The 21,466-nt window shown below is 33.7% G+C and overlaps 1 protein-coding gene across 5 annotated transcripts; it reads right to left on the minus strand.

Moving 5' to 3' along the window:
• Positions 1–640: 640 nt before the first annotated feature.
• On the minus strand, positions 641–19,938 carry LOC110376418 (protein CLEC16A homolog). 5 transcript variants are annotated; one of them, XM_064037893.1, is made up of 17 exons: positions 19,440–19,938; positions 18,341–18,480; positions 17,858–18,006; positions 16,257–16,399; positions 15,401–15,487; positions 14,103–15,190; positions 13,013–13,207; positions 11,970–12,156; positions 10,949–11,075; positions 10,345–10,483; positions 9,744–9,904; positions 8,601–8,759; positions 7,938–8,079; positions 5,336–5,447; positions 4,618–4,753; positions 3,323–3,405; positions 641–2,912 (listed from the first exon to the last, which is right to left on the minus strand). In XM_064037893.1, exons 1-16 carry the CDS (start codon positions 19,640–19,642, stop codon positions 3,331–3,333), a joined length of 3,243 nt encoding a protein of 1,080 aa, XP_063893963.1. In that variant the 5' UTR covers positions 19,643–19,938; the 3' UTR covers positions 641–2,912; positions 3,323–3,330. The 5 variants fall into 5 exon arrangements, with proteins under 5 accessions (XP_063893963.1, XP_063893959.1, XP_063893957.1 ...); XM_064037889.1 differs by lacking the exon at positions 3,323–3,405 and having other exon boundaries at positions 5,336–5,435; positions 14,103–15,175; XM_064037887.1 differs by lacking the exon at positions 3,323–3,405 and having other exon boundaries at positions 14,103–15,175.
• Between the last annotated feature and the right edge of the window lie 1,528 nt (positions 19,939–21,466).

Below are 21,466 nucleotides of genomic sequence, written 5' to 3' on the forward strand. Positions count from 1 at the left end.
CTGTTTTCTGCTCTTTCTTAATTTGGAAAAAAGAAACTGAAATATATTCAAATTCGAAGGATCTAAGATGCTTAAACTCTTTATATACAGAATAGCTTGATACTGAACGCGAAAAGTCATACCTTCTCTATCATCTTGACCTTGGCGAGACTATTTTCAGACTTCGAAAGTTTTCAATTTCCTAGATCTGTGTGCGGATTCTACACCTTCCTACATTATAGGAATGTAATTGCGGTGCAAAACATAATGGATAGATCTGTGATTTAAATGTTATTGTTAAAAGAAGGATGTGAAGTGTTGGGCAAAGATGAATGTTAATGTTTAGTTCCAGAGGATAATGAAATAAATTAATAACATAGCTCAAGGGTTACCTAAATATGAATTTTTATTATAGAATTTTATAATGATAAAGAGCAATGGTATGTAATATTTGTTTTGTTACGTTAATGTAAATATGTTTACGTCATAACCGGTATTGTTCATCATCGTTTATATTATTTATAGGCATTGGTGCATATCATGTGTATAGAGCAGATGATTAATCAAATAAATTAGAACAAAAATATAGTTGACAATGATGTTTCATTTTTATTTTACCTACCCACTTCAGACCAGGATTTTTGATTTCAAAACACAGATATAAATGTAACATGTGATATATTTCATTTCAACACTACAATATTTTCTTTTAAGAACATAAAAATACATTTATTTACATCAATTATTGCAACTCTTAAAATAAAATAAAAAAATCACAACATAAAAATTACTCAAGAATTATCGATAGAATATTCTAGTTAGATCTGTTTGTTAGTCATACTTAGATTGTTATTTTAACGTACTTTTAATAAATTCTTGTTATTTACCAACACATAGAAGGAATGATTATATTAGAACATTATTGACAGTTGTAATTGCATAGTTTTGGAGTAGCAAACTTATTTATACCTTAATTTGATCTTACAGACCTCAACATATTTTCGTCAAAACGGTTTAAAATTATATAGATATTATATTATATTTGGACATACATAAGCAAGCTTTTATAACAGATTTCACGTACAAATACACAAGTCAAATCAATTCCTGGTTAGCCATGAGTTACAAGACACACAAACATACATAAATACAGGGATACCATACATAAATATACAATAATACATTTATTTTATTATTTCTATCTAATCAAAGAGTTTGCGTTGTTTTAAATTAAGGTCCTATTTATTGTATATGGTACTGAAGGTAAAATTTTAAAGAATAGGTACTGTGTCAAAAAAGTATTATAAGTAGAAATATTTGGACTTGTGAAGGATTTTAAAACATATCTTTTTACAAAATTTTAAGTCAACGCAAACTCGATCACAGAGAGTTTCACGAAGTATCGTTATTTGTGAAACCACTTTTTATTTATTTACTTTTATAATTTTCATAAACTACGTGGACGTAACAAGAGATCCAAGCCGTTAAGTTTTAGAAAAATAACAACTACATTATGAAATCTCTCATGATTTATGTTTTCGAGTAATTTGTGTCAAATTATCTACTTAAAGTATCAATGTGTTTATATACCGTCTAATTTCCAGTACTTTATGAACTATGACGATTTAATTTATGAAAAGATTTTTCTAGAATTTTTCAATGAAAAAATAGTATTAAAAGTATTTTTCAACTACATACTCACTAGCTTTGACAGTATTTAAACACAATAATGGAAGTGTAGACGAAAAACTATTCTAGGACACATACTTAAAATAGCATTGAAAAAATTTGAAGGACCTACAAAGAATAGTTTTAGTTGGTAACTAATAATAATACTTACGTGTGCTGAATTAAGAAAAAACTAAATACATGACCAACCATAATGTGGTAATGAATATTTGACATTCATTCAAAATAACACTTCTACATTTTGGAAATCTTAGATTTTTGAAATGAGTTAAAGTGGCATATTGAGATAATGAATGTTGAACTATTTGCGCTGTATTAATATATTTTAGGATGATTTGTGAATTTTGATCCTAAAATGTTTAAAACGGTGATCAGATAGGTCACAGGGATAAAAATAGACAATTCTTATTCTAACATAGCGGAGTTATTGTCAACTAGAGCATGCCTTTCGAAAGTCACTTTACATCTACCCATACAAATACTCCATAGGATTGTCAAATACAAAAACTAACCCAAACCACAATTTATATGTCAAAATTGTACTTCAAATAACATGCAAGTATAATGTAAATAAATAAAATCAATTTCATATCACATCACTGGTTAAAACAGTAAAAATCTAAGCTAAACTTGAACATTTGTCAATAATTTTGAAAGAGGAACCAAAGAGATCGTTGACCCAGGAGTCAATTCGAATAATTTTAAAAACAATTTCTATTGAGCCAATATATAAAATCCCACCTTTCCTATATCTCACTATTTATCTTCACTTTTCCGTACAAAAAGGTTTTATATGCGTCATATTCTCTATGACACGATTCTATCACATCTATGACCTGTCACGTGACTTACGCCATTCAATTTGTTCACATGATAAAATACTAATAAGAAACGTTTCGTTTTACTTACAGATGGTAGTTTTTTGACGTTATTGAGGTATGGTAGGAGGTTTACGTCAAAAATCTACTAATCGTAGTAATTTTTTGACGTTTATAGTATGTAGCTTATGTCAAAAATCTACCATCCGTAAGTAATTAGAATAGTTTCTTATTAATAGGGATAGATTTAAGAGAATATGAGTTGAGGTTACCGTGCTATTCTCAAAAGGTCGTATTCGCCTTCTAATATCATATAGTTTCGACGAGCCCTTTGCGTTTCGGTCGCGACGGCTCGCTCGAAATGAATGAAGTTTCTTCAGATGACACGTGCGATTTTAGGAGAGGGGACGATGTGCTGGGCTGACTCTGTAAAGAAATTAAGGATATTTTAGTACAGTGTTGTATTTAGACATGGGTGTAGCCAGGAAGATTTGCATATGTAGCATTACTATGTTGATTGAACGTTGACGTTTCCTAGTCGTCATGAAAATGTTTTCCAAGTTATCTAAAGTGTCGCTGTAAATTGTTTTTTTTTATTCGTTTTTATTTATGTTTGCTTTCTAACCATTAACTTTAACGTGCTAAAAATGATACCTGAAGAGGGGACATACCACAAAATTTTACCATGCATATCAAATAGTCTTACAAGCCTGATTAACCTATTAGGTATACCTATAATATGCACCTCACAATAAACATTATTTTGCTTTGAAGTGGGCATACCCATAATTACATAGCAATTTGTAAGAATAACTGTTATAATAAATAATACATACATTAAGGATTAAATCGATGGATGGTCAACTTTTGTTAATTCATGGTGTAAATTCATCCGCTTGCCTCCATCGTTTGAAAAGTTCTTGTTTCGATGAGATACGGAATTAAAAACATTTACGATCAGTATTGAGAGGGTTTAAAAAACAAAATTCTACTATGCATTGATTTCTACTGCTTATTCTACTGCAAAAAGGACTACAATGTGCATGATACTATCTTGATGATTAATTATAAAATATTTGAATCTGAAGCACGATTGCTGTTACCAAAAACAATGTTTTGCTTTTCCAAACCAAACGTACATTATTCAAGCTAGAAAGATCAAAAAAGGGACAGTCTCTTACACTTGATGCCTCCTAAAGCTATGCTTTGAAATAATTTGGCTTCAGATTTGGAAACTACGCAGTGTGCTAACAAAATTGAGAACTATAAATTGCCTATGGGTATATGGACTAAAATTGGCCTTTAGGTTCTGCATTTGTGTAGACACTTAACAAGTAAAATTCAAATATAAAACAAATAAACTGCTGTTAAAAAAAAAAAAGAAAAAATGGTTATTGATCTTTAAGTCACATTTATTTTTTTAAACTGAGTTTTTACATAAAATCTATGTATACAGAGAGTGTCGTTCATAATCACATTAAATCCTATCACATATACTTTATATATGATATGATGACACATGATATTCTATGGCGAATTGTAAAAAAAATAACCTAATCCATTCAGTGGTTTAACCACAGGAGTAATTTTTCGTTTTTATAATTAACAACATCATGTGTAAAGCAGTATAAAGTTAGGAGTATCGAATGTTTTGCTCAGTTGACAGCTGTCAGTTTTCAAGGGAGAATTTCAGTTGTTTGTAATGACTGACTTTTATATGGTGTTCTAATTTTCGCACATTTTTATTCTATTTACTTTGTTTGAAAAATTCATTTTTTTATTTTTACGTATATTTCTTTTTTATTTCTGTTAATCGACATATATACCAGTATATTAACGCATTTCATGTAATGTGATTATGAACGACACACCCGATATAAAGATGAAACCCGCTTTCCGTTGTCACGACATAACATGAAAACGGCTTGATCGATTTGGCTGAAAATTAGAGGGGAGGTAACTTAGACCCAGGAGAAGGTTTTTGTCACCATCCGGCTACGGGACGCGGGTGAAACCGCGGGCGAAAGCTAGTGTCTTATAAATAATGTATATCTTCAATTAAGTGCCTACTCAAATGGAGCCTTATTTCTAGATGATTCTATGATTCTATACTATAAATATAAATACAAACCTGCGTGACTACAGGCGGTGCAGCTAAGCTAGAAGTGCCGGCGTTTCTCTTGATGTCCTCCATGGGTATGTCCTCAGACCGCGAGCGCGGCGAGCCCTCGCGCGACCCGTGCGCGCTACTGCTGCGCGATACACTGCTATAATGGCGTAACATAGTGGGACTTTAGAATTTTGATCCAAAACCAAGATTTTGGTTCTGATTTTGTATTGGTAAGAAGTCAGCATGTCTGTTTTGAAAATCAGGATTGTCTATAATCTTTAAGTAAGAAGTATTTAGTATACAAAAGTACGTCAATGATAAAGTTAAGATAAAAATGGTGGCTAAGTGCAGATAAGGCAAGCGTAAGGAATATAGAAGTCGCTTTGGCAAGATCAAGACTAGGCAAGCGTAATATAAAACGATTTGGCGAGATGGAGTGACGATCTGTGAAAAGCAGGCTGCAAGTAAAAGCTGAAATACTTAGCTGAAAGATATAGCGTTATTTAGACGAAAACTAAGGGCATTTACACATAATACCACGGCAAAACGGCGCTAGTCCTACTTCTATGTTTCACTTAGATTTTCTACGGAGCCTTTTACACACTCAGTTCCCATCTAGTATACGAGTTTAGTTGAAAAAACGCTGCCGTGGCGTAATGTGTGAACGCCTTTAGTACGATGAAATTAAATTAATGATAATTATTACAGTATACTTAAAAAATATTATCATAAAGCTCACCTCTCTCTGCTAGTAGTACGTTCTCTATAGACGACGATGCCATCCTTAAGCATATGTCCGCTGGGCCTGCGCAGACGCCGCTCTGTATCGTCGTCGCCTCCTACCGAAACAACTGTATAGAGTGTGATATTGATTCTCTTTAGAAATTAATTATGAAAAATGTAGTAGTTATTGATTAATTTGTTTCAGTCCGTTATTCTATTTGAAACTTATCGATAAATAAATGAAATTCCGAGTAGTGTTTCAGATGTACAGTCACGAGCAATAACATGGAAACGCCCTTAAAATTTAAATTCATGTAGTGACATAAAATCGCAAAAATAAGTATGCTAACTGTGTCCAAAAAATATGTAAACGTTAAATTGTATCAAAATTAACTACACATTTTTATCAAATTTACGTTAACAACAGATTTCTAAAAAAAATATTAAGTTTTAGTTACAAAATAATGAACCCAGGGAAATTTCAATAATATGTTTACAGTAAACCAGTTTGCCAGTGACTTCGATGTTGAAGGAGTTCTAATATCTAATCGTACTGGCTGTTACAGTATTTATTTTTATATTTCAAATATTTTCATATGTCACTTGACTTGTCAAATTTCTCTCAATAAAATTTTCCCTTTACATAATAACTCTTGAAAGAGTTCCGTGTGAAAGAGGCTGAGCTAGATATATTAAATTGTAATATATAAATTTAAAATGAACAACGTGCCTTATCGTATTTCTACATATGACAAACACAAAATTATTGTTCTTAAAGAACAGGGACTTTCGGTAACAGACATTGCAAATGAATTGGGAATTACGGTGAGTTTGCATTTATTGTTGTTGTGTTTTAAACATCTATGTATAGGGTGCCACGCGTTGCGCAGTCATTAGAACAATTTACTTAGATGCCTTTTTTTTTCAGCGAAAAACCGTGTATTTGTGGCTCAAGCGGTGGGAAGATAACGGCGACGTTGTTAAGTAGTGGTCGTCCACGAAAAACTTCCGCGGCGCAGGACAGGCAGATCGTCAACAGTGTGGTCAGTAACGGATTTGTGAGAATTCAGGACATTTCATCTTCGCATTGCGTATCAACTTCGACAATTCGACGTCGCCTACGCACAGCTGGCCTACGTCACAGAGTTCCAGCGCGAAAACCACTATTATCTGCACGACACAAGGAACAGAGACTACAATTTGCTCGAGAATACCTAAACTACGACTTCAGCAGAGCCATTTTTTCTGATGAAAAAGTGTTTGTTTCATCTGCTGATGGACGTTATTTAGAAAGGAACATATTGCCATCTAGAAGAAGTGGCCGGATAAGCTTCGGCGTTTGGGGCTGGATGTCAGCCAGTGGACCTGGTGAATTGGCAGAGATTAGTGGACGAATGAATAGCGAGCAATATACCAGTATTTTAGACGAAGTTTTACTTCCTAGTCTGAACGTTTACTTTCCTGAACTGATGCCTATTGATTTTGTGCAGGATAATTCAGGTGTCCATAATTCCCGATTCACTCAAGCCTGGTTCAGTCGCAACCGGAATTTCGTGAATTCGTTGCCGTGGCCACCTAAAAGCCCTGACCTCAACCCTATAGAGAATTTGTGGGGGCTGATGGTCCAAGAGTGGGACAGCAACCAAGCGAGAACCAGAGAAGCTTTGGTCAGACACGTCCATGAGATATGAGATAGTTTTAGAGGCGATAATGTATGTTACAATATGGTTTCGTCAATGCAGGAAAGGCTGCAAGATGTTATAAACGCTGAAGGGGGCTACACAAGATTTTAGTTAATTTAAGGCCCATTTTCACCGACACGATGATACTACGACGATACGACGATACGATGATACGACGATATTATTATATTTGATTGGCTTAATTAATAATAATCATTCCGTTTGGTAACGAATTACAAGACTGATTTTGTATACCTTTGTTTTATTGTAGTAACCAACCCTTATTTATTTATAAAACTGTAATTATTACAGAAAAAAGTAGGTATACGCTTTCAATATCATTTTAATGTATCCATAAAAATTCCTATAATATGTATACAACTGGCATTTCATGTGTATATGTTATAGAACTTGTCATGGATAATTCAAAATTACATTTTAAGTGTAAACTTTTTAGTGATTTTGTATCGTTTATATTACTATGAAACCAATGTATACCCAGTTTTGATACAGTATAACATGTAGATAATTTAGAAAAAAATATAGAACACATACTTTTTGAATGGTGGAATTTGAGATATTTTAGAAAATGTGACAATGTATATATATTATTGCTCGTGACTGTACAATCTATAAAATTTATCAATCAACTTTGAACTTTATATTTAAGAGATAAAGTTGAAAATCTATTAAAATAAATAAAATTGTAGCAGTTTGATGTGATGGTCAATACAGTCGTAGCTATAAAGCTGACATTGAATCTCATTTTAGTTTGTCATTTTCAACTGATTATAATCATTTTTCAATAATTATTGAAGAAGAATTAAGATTTAAGAAAGAAACAGCAGATAGGGGGTAAAGGCATGTTTTTTCTTGTTAATGTCCAATTTCTTTAATATTTATTGTCTTTTTTTTATTACAAAAATATTAGCATACCTGTAGACCGTCTCACGGTAGCTAGTGCAGGTCTGGCAAACAGCGGCCGGTGTCTGGGCGCCATGGCCGGAGCACACATGCCCGACACTTCTAGTAGCCGGCCTATCTGTTGCATTTTCTTTTGGCGGGATTTCGTACGACCCTGTAAGAGACGTTAAAGGTAAGTTTATATAACGAGGTTGGATATGAACTACTTACATTACTTATGTACAGAATGAAAGCATTAGTAATTGAATTTTGATCAAAAGGTAAGTGTACGAGGTCAGAAATTGCAATACTTTATAAGAAATTGGCATCTAAAGTACCCAATCAAGTCCCTTTATGTAAAAAAATAGATTATATTATAATTATAGAAATGCATAAGATCTGGAAGTCAATTATAAAAACTTTCATTCATTTGGCACTGTTAAACACCTTTGACTTGTAATAATTATGTGCAAATTTTTAATTACTACAGTAGAAAAATATTTTTACTCTGACTTTTACAGCAGCTTACGTATTTTTTAAAACTTAGCTGCAAAACAGCACTTTTCCAACGTCAGAAAACAAAAGACAGCCCCCAAAACGCCCACCCTTCAACACTACCTATGTGTTTTTCTAATTACTATCTTTATTTCACGAATAACTCAAGACAATCGTATAATAATTAATAAATCTACAAACCTTAGTCAACCTCTGCTTAGCAGCCATACTTCTAATATGATCGTCGAATTTAAACTTGGCTCTCAACAGCACGGTGCGCGGGAGTGCGCCCGACGCGCCGACTCTAGGCTTGTGAATGGTGAGGTGCAGACAGCGCGGGTCTTCTTTATCACCTTGGATCTGATTAAAACATTGTGTAGGATAAAGGATTTATTTTTGTAAGTTGTAGACAGATTTATAAATAATCGGGACTTAAAATCGTACCTTTATAGTTTTATATAGTTAAGTTGGGTGGGTATATTTTCTACAAGTTTTTGTTTTCGCCGTAAGAAATTATGGTTGATTCTCCGTGTGTAGATACGATTATTATGGTACTTTATTTGTATGTCTGTGTGACGTGGGTGAAATTGATGTAAAAACTTCCATAGTGCTCTAGACAATACGGTCTTTACTCACGACGAATCAACCGTAGTTTCTTACGACGGAAAGGTTGTCTTTACGAACCATTGAAATTACATTAAAAATGTAATGCAAACAAAATTCACAAATAACTGAATTTCGCAATCTGAAAAAGCAACTCGCGCAATGTTCCTTTACAACAAAAAGTTTGACAAGAACTATTCAACATATAAATTGAAATGGTAATGCGAGAGCAACAAGAATGTAATTGGTTTTATGTTGTTGAATTAATTGTTAATCTGTGGTATGTTAAGTTTTGTTCTAGGATTCTTTCTTCGTTCAATGGTCAGCAAAAACACCACATATAATAATATATTGAGATTATAAGTAAGCGTAGGGAACTATCTATAGGTATACATATTTAAATTATCTCTAAGCATTTTGAAGTAGTGTCAAAGCGTTCGATAGTGATAAGCAATTAACACAAAGAATATTTAAAAATATCGTGAAGTATCATCATTAGTAAAAAGTGCTACAAACTAAAACATAAATTTATTATATTTCATAAATAAATAATACACATCTGATACAAAAATAATAGAGTACTAGAAAAACTAAAATTACTTTGAATAGGTACCTGATTTATCTAGAACGCAAAAAAAAACACAATGATGACGATTATTTTTTGAAAAACCTTATTGTAATAAGAACTTCAGTAGGATGTCAATAGAGTTCATAATCAAATGTAGGAACATAGGAACTTACTTCTAAGTCTTGTAGGCTTCCCACAAGTTTGGCGACGCCCCATCCTAATCTTTGCTTGTCGGGTTCCACTAAAATTATTTGTATATTGTCTACTGCCAGAAACCTATGTTGCCATGTACCATCCTTCTGTATTATATCACAAGATATGAGATCAGAATCATCTGTAAAACAGAAAAAATAATTGCATTTAAATTCCCGCCATTATCAACATTTTAACTGCGCAAGTCCATTGCACCCGGACAGTCTGTCATTTAAAATTGAAAATGGAACATTTATGTTAACTCTACAAAAGAGGTTGACTGATAACATGCAGTGCAGCTGGCAGTATTTGCCCAAAAAAAATCAAGATGCCATTTGTTTTTTAATCATAAATATTTTTCTTCAGCCGTTTAATGGCGAGTTCAGATTTTTTACGTGAAATACAGCCAGAATGTATCGGATTAAGATTTGAAGAGGCAAACCTCTTTTGTTCAAAAACAGGATACTTGGTTAGATGCATTTTTTTTGTTGGCCTTTTATTTCTGTTGTGAGATACGCTTACCTACTTGATAAATATTTAAATACATATTGTTTTCGTAAAATTAAATAAAAATCAACTTACTAAGGTCCAAAACGTCTCCAACTTGTACGAAGGGCGCAGGATTAGTTAGAGGCAACTGAGTTTCAGGTTTCCCGGTCAGCTTCAAATATAAGTCCCGGATTAGAAAGAAGGTGCGTATCGCTCGCCGCGCTCTTTCCATCTGTTTGTGTTTTTATTAAAAGCATTTTGATTATTTATCAAAAATATTTAATTTATAAAGAAAAAATCTATTCATGCTTCTACCATGCTCCTATCAAATATCAAATACATAGTCCGGCCAATATAGACATTTTATATTACAAATAAAGTGTAAAAAGTCCCTATCGATCCTGCGTGCTTTGCGAGAATTTTATGATCTAAGTAGGTACTAGATTTGTTCTTAGGTTTTTTTTTTTTTAATAAAACTTACCGTTTTCAAAAAAAAAGTACAATTAATCTCAAACTTTGACCTTTGACTTTTGACTTCGAATATCTTTTGAAGCACTCATAGGACCAATGAGGACTTCTAAGACTTTGTTTGTATTGACCCAAGCTTCCCACCAAAATTTAGCTTTGCGGGAATTTTTTATTTGACCACTACTTTTATGTCTAAATTGACCGGGCTAATATTTTTATTAAGTTTTACCTCTCCACTAGGCAATCTCTTAGCGAAAGCGATGCCCGACATGGGTGTCCTTGTAGGTGGTAACAAAATGGCGGCGTCCATGCATAGCCATTCCACGTTTAACGGTCGCTTGCTCGTTTCGCAGTATCTGTGGAAATAAAGGATATGTATTTTAATAGTACTTAAATTAAGTGATAGACTGTGAATTTGTTTTGACTTCTTGCAAAACAGTTGTTCGACTGTCGCTCAATTATTTAGAACTTTATAGGTACCTACTTGAAAGTTTTCATGTAACGGGATACTTTTATTAAGAAAATATAAGGCAGAGAAGCAGTCCTAAATGTATTTTGAATCGAGTCATTCGAGACTTATAGCTAGATAGTTGGGAATTTATCAAATTACACATTTCGCTTAGTGTACATAAAATCAGTTTGCTTTTCAATATATTTCGATTTTATAATCATAGCTAACGAATTACTCAGTGTGTCAAAGCTTCCTAAAACTAGTATGTACAGTGAAGCTGTGGGCAACAGTTTAGTTTTTCTAGAACAATTATCGACATTAAATTGCTTGTTAAAGATATGATAAGAAAGACAAAAACGGTGTATATAAAATATATAAAAATATATACATACATAATAATTGATAATGTCAATGGATATCTGAAAATATTATGAGTAAAAAGATTACCAACTTATCAGTTAATCTGACAAAAAAATACTATTTCTGTAATGTACAATCCATGTGCTATTGGTCATCATTACCTACACATTTTTTTAATCTAACTAAATGGTTATTTTGAAACTGGAATTTGCTCTTTCATTGCTCCAATTTATTTACTTTACAAGCATATAAAGAGACTTTGTGTATCGTTTTTTAAAAGTTGGAAAAGCTACTCTCCATATTCCATTCGGTCCCAACCCCATTCTAAATACAAAAAAAAATCTCATTACAGTTAAAAAATGAACTATATTTTATTTGCATTTTTAAGTTAAATAACAAGAAATAAATTAAAATTAAAATATTATTATAATTCACTCACTCATCCTCAAACATATCGAGGAATATATCGTCGCACTTATAGAAGTTTCTTGCGAGGGAGGCGGCGCGAGCGCGGAGGGCGTCGGCCGCGGGGGCGTGGCGAGCGCTGGCCCCGCCCCCCGCGCCGCACATCGCTACCCGCATCAGAGTCACGCTTAGTTCTAGTGTTACTAGACGGACTTTTGATGCTGGAACAAAATAGAAAGAGTTATAAATATCTTAGAACTAGCTCCTGCTAGCAGTTTCAATCTCCTCGATCCTTGAGGGAACTATCTCCCATACCCGCATAAAAAGTAGGTATTATATTATGTCAATCTTATAATCCTCTAACTAAGCTCAATCGTTTGCGTGTGAATAAGTAATAAACTTCAGCTGACTTTAGTGTGATTTGATAGGATTTTTTTAAATTATCTATATTATAATATTTAGGTAGGTGAAATCATTTTGCTTTTTTCCATCTTATAACTTCACCCATCATCATCATCATTAGCCTATCGCAGTCCACTGCTGGACATAGGCCTCTCCTTGTGCACGCCACATATTATATAGTTAATCTAATTCAGTCATATTCAGATGTTCACTGAAGTAGCAAACATTTTCTTTAAATCAACATTTTTTTTAACCTCGCATTATCTAATATAACAATCATATTACCCATTTATCTTACTTATTTACCATAAAAATACCTACCAGGTTTACAGCTCAAATTAGCAATAGCCATCAGCTTGGATATAAGCAGAGCATTAAAGCTCTGTAATGGCCGCTTCGGGGGCGGTGACGTCATCGCGTCGCCAGAGGGCGCTGCACACGACGTGCTCGACTCGTGACCACACGTTATTTCTTCATCCGGACATAGACAGCCTTACTACAAAAACTTAAAACATCTGTTGAACACTTGTCTAAAAAAGTGTGGCCGTAAAACAGACCTTATTTCAACGTCATAATCTGATTTTTTTTAGACCAGTGTTCAAGAGACGTTTTAAAGTTTTTGTGGTACGACGGAGTATCTAGGAGTTCTAGTTATTACCAAAAAAAAATACCTACCAGGTTTACAGCTCAAATTAGCAATCGCCATCAGCTTGGATATAAGCAGAGCGTTAAAGCTCTGTAATGGCCGCTTCGGGGGCGGTGACGTCATCGCGTCGCCAGAGGGCGCTGCACACGACGTACTCGACTCGTGACCAGACGTTATTTCTTCTTCCGGACATAGTAGGGTATCTAGGAGTTCTGTGTTCACTCCTAGAAGGAGATAAAATTGATGTTAGTTTGTAATATCATCATTTTCACAAACGTAAAACTGCTCGACAAAGGCCTCCCCCAAGCTAGAAATTTGCCCATACCTGCTCACCGCGCTGAGCATGAGTGTTTTTAATATCAGGAAATAATAAATTAGTTGCGAAATATTAACCATTCTTTGCCGGGGTGACGGTTTTGGGGGTGGTTTCTTTGTGACGAACCCAAAAATGCTGTCATCTAATTAAGTTTTATGCATGCACTATCTATCTACCATGATTATATTAAAATGTTGTGACAATAATGATAGTTTGCATTCAAATTGCGTCGGTATCCTTTACGAAATATTCAATGACATACTTTTCTGCGACTTTATGCATGCCAAACCGCTTTAAACGCAAGTACAGTGTGTTTGGTGTAAAATTGATGAAATTTTGGAAAAGAAGTACCTATAAATGAAACTAACTTACCCACTATAGTTATCCAAAGTAGGCAAGACATAGAAAATATAATATTAGTAAAAAAGCCATTTCCATTGTATATTAAAGGTAAGTATTAAAAAATGATTCCTACACGTGATCAGATTTTAAAACAACAATATTTTTACACTACAAATTGACCTTGTTAAAACGGGGCGTTACATACATATGAAGGTTAAGAACTTTCGGAAGTTGCGCAAGGATATGGCTAACATTCATACTTTATACAAAAAGTAAAAAACAGAAACTGTTTCCAAAAACTTAATAATAAAAATTATATATTCAACATCTAATGCATTCACGTGGCTCTTTGACCTAATAGGAAAAAACTAAATGTCAAATCTAATGTAAGGTGAATGGCATATTAAATATCGGACCATATGATGATATCTATAATCTAGTGACGTTATATGTTTACTCACCTTTGTTATTTATTAGCGCAAACAGCAGACACAGGGCGAACAGCGCTTTGTAATCATTTTCACTGCAATCCAACGAGTCCAGAATCGTTTTCAAAAATGGCCTTTTTTCAATCTCTCTACTCTCCTTTTCAATTATACTGTCTAATGTCAACGCTCTCTCAGCAGAAGTACTCGGTGCAACACCTAAAAGTTTTTGTTTCTCTTCGTCAGTAATATTATTGTATTCGTTTGTTTTCGACGAACTCGATTCGATACCTGAATCAGGCAAAGGCGAGTCGGGCATGTTCTCTTTGAGAGTCCCCGAGCTATTAGTTTTCGCCGAATGTATTTGAGTAACTAAATCCTCAGTGGAATCGTGGCCGATGCTCGATGATTCACTTATATGAGAAGTGGACGGAAGTGAAGTCGAAACTAGTTCGGGATCGAGATCGCAACTCGATTGATCGGTGTCATATCCGAATGCTTTAGGACCACCGTATTCTGGAGTAGTGTAGTCTCTCTCGCTTGAGGTATTCTCTAACGCCTTCTCTAGACTTAGTTGTGGTTTAGAGAACTCTAATTTGACATTGGACTTAGCATTGCTAATGTACATTTCTAGTATCTTAGTGGCTCCGTCCTCGAATACTGATAAGTCTGACTGCAATATGATCCAGGCCAGCGCGTGGACAATTGGACCATGCGTTATGATAAGGAACACTTGCGATAGCAGAAACAGGGACACTACGCATGACACAGACGGTTTGGTCTCGTCCTCTGATTCCATTCTTTGCCGAGGGAATGTCATTCTTGATGGAGATTCGGCGTTCTTTCCTTTTAATATAGCTTCCAGGTTTCTTGTAATTGCTTCTATGCTTTGTATGTGATCTCTATTGTAAGGTGAGGATGTCTGCGTTCGTCTTACACTTTCGGAAGTGAGAGAGTAAATGTATAGAGGTACAAGCAGTTTGTGCAATAGATGCTCCGTCAATACATCGTTTAGGTCAGGAATGTTAAGACATAAGATGTCATTTATATAATGAAGATGGTCTAAATGTTCAGCTACTAGATCATCCAATTTCTGTTGCGATTGATGGCTGGAAAAAGAATTTCTGAATTTTGAGTCATAAATATTGTCTGTGTTGGAATGTTAAAAAAATGTGATTTTGAATTTGGTACATTTAGTATGTAACCGGTTGCTAGGCTACCAAACAAAAAAGTAAAACTTAAAGAAAATAAATTCAAAACAACTTTAATAACTGAAAACCGAACATAACAAAACAGACCAAAACAAAATCTTAAGAAACATTATAAAGACTTACTCAGCGTCGTTTCTAACACACGCGTCGAGTTCCAGAATGTGTTTGCCGATAAACCAAACTAGATTACTGAAGTACGGGGCCGCAGTCCTGTGGGACATTCAATTGTGTTAGCATACTGATGCTCACTAATGAAACGAGATACGCGAACTCTTGAATATTCATCGAATCTAAGTAGAACTACATTTCATTCCCACCAGTAAAAAATATTAACGTTAATCGCATAACAGTTGCATAATGTAATAATAATAAAAACAAGTATCTGATAAACGTACGAAAGGGAAGATTGCAAAATCTTGTTGTCCATATCTTTGAGCCTCATTTTGAATGATTTTTAAAATAATTTTCACCATACACAAGATTTTCATATCTACATTAAGCCAACGATATAAGGTATCTTGACTATAAAAGCACTGGCTCCATGATATCTAGACTGAAACCACATAATTCTCGGCGGTAACTGAATCCTATGTTTACACAAAACGCGCGACCTCGCGACATCACGTCTAAACCGAAGCTAGACCACATCGTAAATTGTACGAAGACGTTTGAAGTTCAATGCCAATATGGTTTCAACACGCATGGCAAAACAAAATATATTAAACACAGCCGACAAGACAAAGTCACGTCGTATAGTCGAGAATCAATTGGATTCTATTTTCAATACTCAAGCTCAAAATCTGTTCAAGTAACTTTAATGAGATGCAAACCAATAAGCCCAAATTAACATAGAATCGATTAAATTCGATAAGGATTCGAACAAAACAGAAAGCCAGCGGATTACTTTTTGTCCTTACTTCGACAAAATGTCCGCACGATGTGACCTTGTCAAGGGGTTAATTTGCAAGTATTTACATACCTATCTCTAATGAATCTGAGCATGCTGGCATCTTGAACTCTGTATACATTGAGGGTGAGAGTGCGAACTGCGATTCGCACCATTGACTCCGAATGGTTGAAGAACTTGATCGCCTCTGTATACAGCGGGAAGTCTTTCGTGTGCTGCGAACATTTTACTCTATGTCACTTCTAAAATGTCACAAATATTTACGGCTACGACACAGGCATACAAATTAGACCTAAAGAACTACAGTAGTGATTCTTTAGTCTCACAAACACGCTTATACCTACAGATCGTTCACACACACTCCCTTATAAAAAAATTATGGTGGCAGTCTAAACTCAGCCTTACCGCTGAAACCTAACGACATTTCATGCAAATATGAAACAGATATTTTATTAGTGATTCTTTTAAACTAAACACGCTATAGTTCGTGACAACCGTTTCCACGTAAAAGCGAAACCTTGAAAATTCGCTCATCTTTTTTGAACGATAATACGAAAAATGTATGGATGAATATTTAAGTTTTAGCGGGAAAATTGTCACTTGCCTTTCTGTGTTGCACACACGATGGGTCTATACATTGTACCTATGCAAGTAACACAGTAACATAATTATTTGTATGATAAGGCATATTGTTACTGACCACTTGGTACCTCTATGACCTTATTACAAGTAGGTACATCTAGTCATTAGAAGATCTGTACTTCATAAAGGACAGTTTTTAAGTGCATACTTAAGAAAATCTGAAAGTTCTCTTTGATTGGTCGTTATATTAAGAAACTACACATTCATAAAGACTTTGTAAAATATTCTATCTCCCAGTTATGCTAATTTAGACTGTACCTCTAAATTACTGAAAAAGAGTTGGAGATACTAAGATGACATAGCTACAGACTCCCTCCTTTTCATACTTTAGCCAGTCAATATTTCTATTATCTCATTGAAAATATTATTTTTTCTTATCCCACACTAGACAGGAAATCGGTATCTCAGACTAGCTGTAAAGATAATTTTAATTACTACAAACATGTGACCTGAATTAATAAATCTTTAATTACTATAACAACTGACAAGATAATGTAGTGTAAGTATAAAATAGTTTCATGTTGTGTTCAATTAAATTGCAATACTTTATTGATATCAACTTATTAATAGCGAGCCTTGTGATAAAAACCATTTCTTATACTGTATGTTTCTTAAATGGATTACTCATTTCCTGGATTACACATATTTACTCATTTCCTTTATTTAAATCATATTCATACCACCTGTTTAGTTGGTTATATTTCATGATATATGATATCAGTAGCTTAATGATAATTCTTTTTTAATCAAGAAAGTATGCAGAATTACATAAGGCATATAAAATCAAAAATATTAAATTAATTGTTTCCTTTTAAATTTTGCAAAAAGTATAAACACAGTGGCCATGTTATTTAAACATTTTAACACTTATCAGAAAATATCAGCATTATTTTAATATTACAGGGTGTTATAAGGACCCTCCCTATAAAGAACACATGGGAATATACTGGGGTTGGCAATGTTTTTGGCTTTGCTAATTCGTTGTTATTTTTTTACTATGTGTTTAACACTGTAGTGATTGGTCTTCTTACCTCATTGTAAAAGAAATGTATTGTATGATTGTTGAGCTTCAAGCTGAGGGTCTTGAGGAAGGAAATGTAGTATGCCATTACTTCCTCATCAGAAAAGTCGAATTTGTGCACTATTATTGAATTCACATGGTTATTGCTCAGCAAGTAATCTGTAACAAATCAAGTACATAAGATTTCCCTTTAATTTAATTGTGCTTTTAAAAATTTTACTTTTTAATACTAATTCTTCAGTAGCACATGAAAAGTTTGTCAGTACAGAAAAGAAAAATCATTTTAGATGTGGTTGTACCGTTTTAACGACTACCACTTCTGAAAGACATTCTGTCAGTCATTAAGTTGTGTGTAATAAATGGATATTGACACATTATTGAGAACAGAATACATTACAAATCATGTAAAGTTTTAATACAGAACTCTGGAGAAACTGCAAAACTATCTTATCCGCTAACTAATGCAAAGAGTGCTCATCAAAAGTTTACTTACACAGTGATGTTTCATTTCTTATATTCTCAAACAGTATATTGAGGGTTTGCAGCAGCTGCACACATACATATGAAGATCCCCCGCACTTCTGTCTCATGATCTTCAAGAAGTATGACAGCATGTTCTTCTCCAAGAAGAAACTGTAAATTTTCAACTCTTAAAACTGTATTCACAAAGAGGCAAAATATATAAACAATATTTTTAACACCAAACACTTGGTTCCCATAAAGAGACCATTTGGTTTGCTTATGTATGGTAGTTTTTTGGCATAAGCCTCATATAATAAACACCATTGTCTTTCAGCAAAATAAATTGTTTCTTGTGTATGGGAGCCAGGTGTAAAACAATGGTAGAATTTTGTTTGAAGTAATGTTTATGAATTTGGCATTTATGAAACATTGCCAAATTGGTTTAACAGCCAGTTTCTTCATCAAAAGTTAAAGCCAAAGTAAAAGTCAAAGTAATGACTAAAGTTAAAGTAACGGTCAAATTCAATTTTTCTATTAATTTTGCTGTCACTTTAGCCTTGAAAAAACGAATTTGACCATTACTTTTACTTTAGACATTACTTTAACTTTAACTTTTGATGAAGAAACTGGTTGTAAGTGGTATAATAGTTAGTTGAACCATAAAACCACCAGCTACTCAGCCGATTCCCATCATTAAAAACTTTATAAAGGGAACTTTGAAGGTTCAATTTGAAAGAGGTAACATACATGTTGTTACATGCCAATAAAACATTGTTTGTTTTAAATCAAAAAAAACAGTAACTATTCTTTTCAGTGGGTCTTGTTATTCTATGATCCACTTAGAACAGGAACGGACATAGATACTAATAATTTCCGAATCTTTGAGTGACTCATCATTTAATCAAACATGAGATGATTACGATTTTATGACTTTATTTTATGAACAGTAAGTATAACAGTCTACACAAATTACTTTGAACCCTTATAGGGTAGATAATTTGGTCAGTGGGTTGTCTTAGGTTTTCTTAGAATTCATTAGAGGCAGCTTATGACACGTTTTCCAATGTTTTCCTAATTAACTAATTATTGTTTACAAATAATGAATAAGTCATGAGAAAAAATGTACTTACTCAAATACGGAACTGTCATTCTGATCGCCCCATATGAGTATCTCGGCTATGCACCTGAGCGATTCCACCAAGGTACCGCGGTTACTCTCGGAAACCGTCGTGTTTTTACACAGAATATTATGTAAATATTTCAATCTTTCTAACGAATGAGGGTTCTTTGGCCGCCCCCATGAGGCACCGAACCAACTTCTGCTGCGAAACATGATGGAACTTGTATCCTTTACACTTGGTCAACGAAAACAACACAGTTTTTCATTTTTTTTGTCCTTTGAGGCACGTCGTCACACTAAACCATTAGCACCATGATCTCTTTTTTATTTTGTTTTTCTTCTTATCACTTTAACACGTCATTTCGTTTCATGCGTTAACTTCAGCCAATAGTTGGAAGATTAATGGACATATGAAATAGAACTGTATTATTTTTGTTAATTTATTACTCGTACGATTTACTTGGCCAACGTAATTTTGACAGATCTCTGGTTGTTCTGGATTTTGGAATGACATATACGTTTGCGTTTAGTTCATGCTATATTGTTTATCTTTGCAATGAAAATAACAACATCCAGTTGGAAAATCATAAATACAAATTTTCGTTTTAATAAAGTAAATCTACCTTTTTATTTCTTTGTATTTTAAAACAACTTACTTTGGCGAATTCCTTGTTTTAGACTAAACTAAACGCAACACATGTAGCGTTCACGAAGTGTGCTATCACTTTTTCACTATATTGCTATCTATTTTTCCTATCTATTGCAATGTTCTTCCTAACAGGGCAGGGGACGCACTGATGAATGTAAATTGTAATTTTAAAAAAGCATTCTTACTTATAATAAACTTTAACTGCTAGTTACCTTCTTCTTCCTTCTGCTCCCATAATTATTGATGGTATTGCTCCAACTTTTAGCAGGATATTCGAAATAAAATAGCTTTTGATGCTTTACCTAAGCTTTTGATATTGTATTGTGGTATGATCTTATCATTCGTGGTAATATTATACCTCAAAGTAATTGTTTGTATCTTTTAATGAAAAGATTATCTAGTACTTCGGATTCGGGACGGGACAAAACAATTTATATTTGAATATCCCACAAACTGGATAAGATAATCGGTTATGCGGTAGGTACTTCAACACTGAACGATGTGATCGTATGAGAAATCGTGATGAATATATTATATGAAGTGTGGAGACTACAATATGGTCGGAAATATTATTTAGGTAGACAGAGGCTTAGGGCTTAGGGCTTTTCAGCTAAAATAGGCACACTAGTAATCGAAATAAGACCTTCAGCCGTCGTTGGGCATTTTTAGAGTGTGGTGACAGATGAGTCATAGCTCAGATCAAAAAATCTTTGATCTCAGTTATCAAGCATTTTCAATCAGCATTTTCTGTTGCCCTTGTGTTTTGGTACACTTAAGGGGTATTTATTGTCCTTTTGGGATATTTACAAAAACAAATTACAGACCAATTAAAAATTTATTCATTTAACTCATGTCTAAGCCACATTACATCTGTATAGGTGGATAAAATAAGAGTAATATTTTGATGAGAGACTTCTCTCTATCTTAGGAATCGAACCCAAAATCTCAAACTTAAATGTTGTCGCGTTATGTACCTATGTATCCATTAGGCGAGTAAGGTATGTATAAAAAATAACATGTTTACTAGAAAAATATTTTTATTGTCTTAATTTTCGTATTCTATATTGCAAATTAATTATTTGTTAACATCTAAGTACATCGTTACTATCGTGAGTAGTACCTGGTCTATATTTTAGGTACAATTTAATGATGGATAACCCAAATTCTTACATTATCGGACGGACATTCAATCATTTATTAAAAGTATCTTAAACTACCTATATTGTGACATTTTGTATTAGTCTAATTATATCATTCTCTAGATATAGGTAAGGTAAAGAAAATTACGTACAACTGACTTCACAAAAAATATCAATAACGCTAGTTTTCTTAAATTAGCCGAAGGTGATTAAATAATTATAAAATAAATTATTACATTGTTCCTATAA

Source organism: Helicoverpa armigera, chromosome 2, assembly GCF_030705265.1.
Source record: "Helicoverpa armigera isolate CAAS_96S chromosome 2, ASM3070526v1, whole genome shotgun sequence".
Taxonomy (NCBI): domain Eukaryota; kingdom Metazoa; phylum Arthropoda; class Insecta; order Lepidoptera; family Noctuidae; genus Helicoverpa; species Helicoverpa armigera.

Coding starts and splice junctions, on each gene's coding strand:
- LOC110376418 (XM_064037881.1), bottom strand. CDS start 19,642: ATGTTTCGCAGCAGAAGTTGGTTCGGTGCCTCATGGGGGCGGCCAAAG. Junction 15,191..15,400: donor TGTGTTAGAAACGACGCTGA/GTAAGTCTTTAT, acceptor CTCAAAATTCAG/AAATTCTTTTTCCAGCCATC. Junction 8,080..8,600: donor CTAAGCAGAGGTTGACTAAG/GTTTGTAGATTT, acceptor CGTCTCTTACAG/GGTCGTACGAAATCCCGCCA.